The sequence below is a fragment of the Hoplias malabaricus genome, chromosome 10 (genome assembly GCF_029633855.1).
Source record: "Hoplias malabaricus isolate fHopMal1 chromosome 10, fHopMal1.hap1, whole genome shotgun sequence".
Taxonomy (NCBI): Eukaryota; Metazoa; Chordata; class Actinopteri; order Characiformes; family Erythrinidae; genus Hoplias; species Hoplias malabaricus.
The window spans coordinates 28,329,143-28,333,964 of record NC_089809.1 but is presented as its reverse complement, the minus strand read 5'-3'; the positions used below and the strand labels follow the sequence as shown (position 1 = coordinate 28,333,964).

The 4,822-nt window shown below is 43.8% G+C and overlaps 1 protein-coding gene across 1 annotated transcript; it reads left to right on the top strand.

The window, feature by feature from the left end:
* The first annotated feature begins 977 nt into the window (after positions 1–977).
* Positions 978–4,605, top strand: cited4b (Cbp/p300-interacting transactivator, with Glu/Asp-rich carboxy-terminal domain, 4b). Its single transcript, XM_066684055.1, has 2 exons — positions 978–1,150; positions 2,122–4,605. The coding sequence occupies exon 2, from the start codon at positions 2,131–2,133 to the stop codon at positions 2,842–2,844; it is 714 nt and encodes a 237-aa protein (XP_066540152.1). The 5' UTR covers positions 978–1,150; positions 2,122–2,130; the 3' UTR covers positions 2,845–4,605.
* Positions 4,606–4,822: the final 217 nt, after the last annotated feature.

The window sequence follows — 4,822 nt, the reverse complement described above, 5'->3', positions numbered from 1 at the left end:
ATACAGATGCTAATTTGTGTGAAACATAATGCACTTTGCAGGTGGGTGGCACTCCTCTAACCACTCTAACTCCTCTAGCTTTGAGTAAACACTGAGCCATAAGGTCGACACAGAAGATGTTGATTCCATGCTGTCCCAAACAGACAGGCTGAACAGCTTAATAAATGTTTATGTAATGGGGCCATTTCACTTTATTACAACCAAGTTGGCCAAGATCAATGGGCCTGAAATGTGTTGTTATCTGTATTGTCTAATTAAGGTCAGTATAATATTTTTGCATGTTGTACTCTCAAGGCCGGGGCACTAGTTTCAGAGTTGCTGTTAAACTGCACGTGCACTCACTGCCTACATGGCTAGTCGTAACACTACAGCCGGTGGCCCAGAATAGCACCAGCACTACCCCCCACCCCCCAGTCCCGCCCCCAATCCTTCCCCAAATCACACATTCACACACATACACTGTACAGCACAGCAGTGGGTCACATGGACTTCCACTGAGCTGCCAAATTTCTCTCTCACACTCTCAAACATACACAAATACATGGTGGCCACACCTGCAAAATGAAAGAAAAAATTAGAGACATGCTACTAAATATAGTGACACAGCCTGTCACTCAAAGATTATGCGGCAGCTTAGCAATGTTGACAGATTGGGTCCTTTGCTAATGAACAGCTGCATGTTTATTTCTCTATCTATCTATCTATCTATCTATCTATCTATCTATCTATCTATCTATCTATCTATCTATCTATCTATCTCCTTGTGTGTGTGTTTCTGAAAGGTTAGTAATATAACTGTACGAAAGTGGACTATCCTCTACAGTGGGAAATAAGCCCAATGTTCTTGCTCCCCATTGGTGAGTTCTCTCAAAACTGAGAGTGTTCTGAACCAATCAAAGTCGTCGCTGGGGTTCAGTGGCTACGCCCCTCGCCCCTCCTCTGCCACAGCGCTCGGTGGTGTATAAAACCTTCCACACGAATTCTCTCTTCACACTCAAACAAACAGTCCGTCTTGGTGTTATTGGTGCAGCATGCAGCTCTGCTCTATTTCTGGAGTATAAACAGTAAACTCTCCGAGACTCGTCGCTGAAATAAACCTGCTTCTGTCCAGACACGGGGAAAGTGTGTTCGGAGAGCCTCGGGAGACAGGGTAAGGAGGAGGAGGAGGACTGTGTTGCTGAAATGATGTGAAGCTCCGCTGCTGGCTCCATTGTTCCTCTCACTGCTACTTTCTTGTCCTTACACACTGTAGCACAACATTAGCGACGGTTAAGAGGCAAAAACTAGCATGTTTTTCGGCTTATTTACGTTTTATTACGTGGGTCTCAGTTCAAGTGTGCTCCATCTGTTGTTCTCTTTGTTGCAGTGACCCCGCTAGGCACGGGCTATGCCACACTGTCTGAGACCGTATTGTTATTTTCTTTTATAGTCTAAATAAGTGCTACTGCTGGTGGTTTGGATTTGCATCAGTGGTGTTTTGAGAGGTGGTACTTGAGTGGCACTCATGGGTAGCCACCTAGATAAGGAGAAAGAGACACCTTGCCTATTCTGCTGTGATAAAAGTCCGCGCTTACTGAGGAGGAACCTTGCAGATCGTTGTGTTGCCACAAGCAGGCGTCTCATAGGATTGAGTTTGTTTAACCACAGCCCTGAGTGTTAAGACAACTGAGCAATATCCGTCTGCTTAAACACAAGCCTTGAATCCTCCACGCAGAAGCCTAATATAGTTTAGTTTAGTTTGGATTACATATAAATACCACCAGATGAGCCTCGGTGGACACATGGGATTGTTTCACAAAATACACAGTGTAGAAGCTACATAAACCATAGCACAGAAACAATGGCAGGTTCCAGAAACGGGTTATTACACAAATCAAGAATTTTCAATTTTGCCAGAAAGTTATGGGCTCTTCTTATTCAATAGGCTGGACGTTGGACTCAAATCCTGCTTTGGGATATAATCCCATTTCTGGAAACTGCCTTTGGAGCACTGTAGGAAATGCATGGTTCCTTTGAGTGTGAAGATGAAGTGAATATTTGCCACTTCCCTTTTAATGCAAGTTATTATTTCTCTCAAAGTTTCAGTTTTGGAATGTAATGCTCTCTTATGTTTCATCACAGGTAGAAGCCATGGCGGAGCACATGATGATGCCCATGAGCCACGGCCAGGCTAATGGCGGCCTGCATGGGTACAGAATGGGCATGAATGGTCAGCAACATGTGCCCCAGCCAGGCATGAGACAAATGCCCAATGGACAGATGATGCACTACGGGCCTCAGGGAGCCATGGAAGCCAGCATGAGGCAGCGACCCAACATGGTGGGTCCCATGAACGCTCAAATGAATGGAGCACCAATGGGCCACCACCAAATGCAATCTGCAAACATGATGTATGGAAACCAAGGCCAGCAGCAGCATCATCACATGCATCAACAGCAGCAGCAGCAGCAAGGGCAGCATCAGCATCCGGGTCAGCAACAGCAGCAGTACATGGCTGGAGGCCTGACCTCACAGCAGCTGATGGCCAGCATGCAACTGCAGAAACTCAACACACAGTACCATGGGCACCCACTTGGGGCTATGAACAGCAGCCACATGGGGAATGGAGCACAGTTTCGCATGGGCCATGCTCAACTGGCCAACATGCAACATATGGCTGGACCTACACTTGGCCTTAATGGCATGGACACCGACCTCATTGATGAGGAGGTTCTCACATCATTGGCCATGGAATTAGGACTGGACCGAGTGCAAGAGCTCCCAGAACTCTTCCTTGGACAGAATGAGTTTGATTTTATACCAGATTTTGTCAGCAAACAGCAGCCCAGCACTGTCAGTTGCTGAGATGTGCACAGTGACACAAAAGAGAAGATGCGACGATTACCCTGTTCTTGGTCTAGGAGAGCAGAGAAAAAAAACAACCAGATATTTCTCTGGTTCATTGCTGAGAAAGAGTAGAGGAGCTCCAGCCAGAGTTGTACCTCTCTGTGAGGATGGAGTACTAAATAATGTTCCTGGCCCCTCCAGACATGAATGTAATAACATTGCAGAACTATGAGCTTTGTGCAATGTGAAGCACTCTTGGTCCTTCATGCAGTTTTACATTCACATGCAACTTTAGATCTTCTCAAATACCAACGTAGAACACAAAAAAAATGTAAAAACTTTGTGGGAAAGTTCCGTGTTGCAGTTCTCATAGGGGGAGTGGATTTATGAAGTTTGTATCTCTGAGGCTCTGTGGTCTGGTGGTTTGGGTCTTATTTTGGGAAATGTCCATTTGTAATGGACTTGTCAACATCTATATGCCTAGATCCTTCAGTATGTCGTGCTGATCTCTATAAATGAAGCAAACAAGTTTAGATATCTTCCAGTATCTGCTGTGGAATATGCCATCATAACTGTTGTATTTGATCTGTAGAACTGCCTTAAATCACACAGCTTTATATTTATTTGTTTCATTTTGTCACCCTTTCAGAGTTCAGAAGAGTTAATAGTGTGAGAGATTTCTTTAGTTAATAAAAATGGCCGGATTTTAGCTGTTTTACATTCATCTCTGAATTTACTGGACCAACAGAAATCAAAAAATGTTTCATAGGATCCCACCTTGCATCAATTTGGTAGAGCCCTTAATCAGGAATCATATCGTATATCATTCCTTTTTTTACAGACCAGGGAGGATTTATAAAAAGAAGGCACGTGTCAATGGAGTGAAAATATCTCTCTTATTCTTGTCGATGTTTGCAGGCCAACACCAGCAATCACTGAGTGGCAGCCACTTCAATATCCACTGATCCTTTTCAACGCTACTGTTACTTTAAAAAGTTAAAACCTGAGGTTTTGGCCTTGCCCACTCTTGTCTCCTATGGTACACTGTTTTTGGTTAAGGGTGGTTCATTTGGGTGGCTGTTTTCCCTTTTTGCCAGATGACCAAACGGGTCACTGCAATTGTAATACCTTTTTAACTGTTAACAAATTGTGAGTGTGTTTGTTGGTTGGGGGGCAGGGACAGTGGAGACAGTCTAGATTAATCTGTGCTTACCATGACAACACAGACTCTTCAAGCCTGTAGGTTTTGCTCCGGAGAACATAAGCTTGGGCTCCATTTATGGACACAGCTTGCTTGGGTTTCTGAAGGGGTTTGCAATGACAAGCCGTTAACGCTTCATTGTCATTTCCTGTTTCTCAGAGGGAGGAGGAAGGGCAGAGGGAACAGCAGGACAGACGTAATGTAGATGGCCACCAAGAACACGGTTCTTTAAGGATATGATATGATGGTGCCTCTGAAAATATTTGTTTCTCTCCGTTTCCTTGTAGTACTCTGCCCTGGACCCCTAGGTCAACAGGGTCAGCCACTTTATGCTGAGCTTGAAGTTGAACTGTAGTCCTGTCATACTGCACATGTACATATACAGTAATTTTACCAGTGTATACTTTACTTTTCCTGTCTTGACCATTGTATTTTCTGCTTTAGTAGCTAATGGAAGCTGAGCAGATCCTCTTGGCTGCCCAGATGTCAGGGTGGACGCAACTATTTCCTCACCTTTTCTCTCGCTTCTGTTTGAAGAAAATGTATTTATTTTAAGCAATAATAAACTATTTTATTTATGGAGCAAAATGGAAAGGTACTGTGTTTCATTTCTAAACGATCTGCATATTGGCAATTTTGTCAAGCAGCTCAATTAATAAAACTAAGAAGGAAAAAATTAGGTTTAGCACACATTTAAAGAGTTTTTCACCAGACTCTTGAATTGAATCGTGGGGGTTTTCTACACAAAGCTGCATCACTGATTTCAGCTGCCTCTGGGGAATTCTGCTGTTTTTT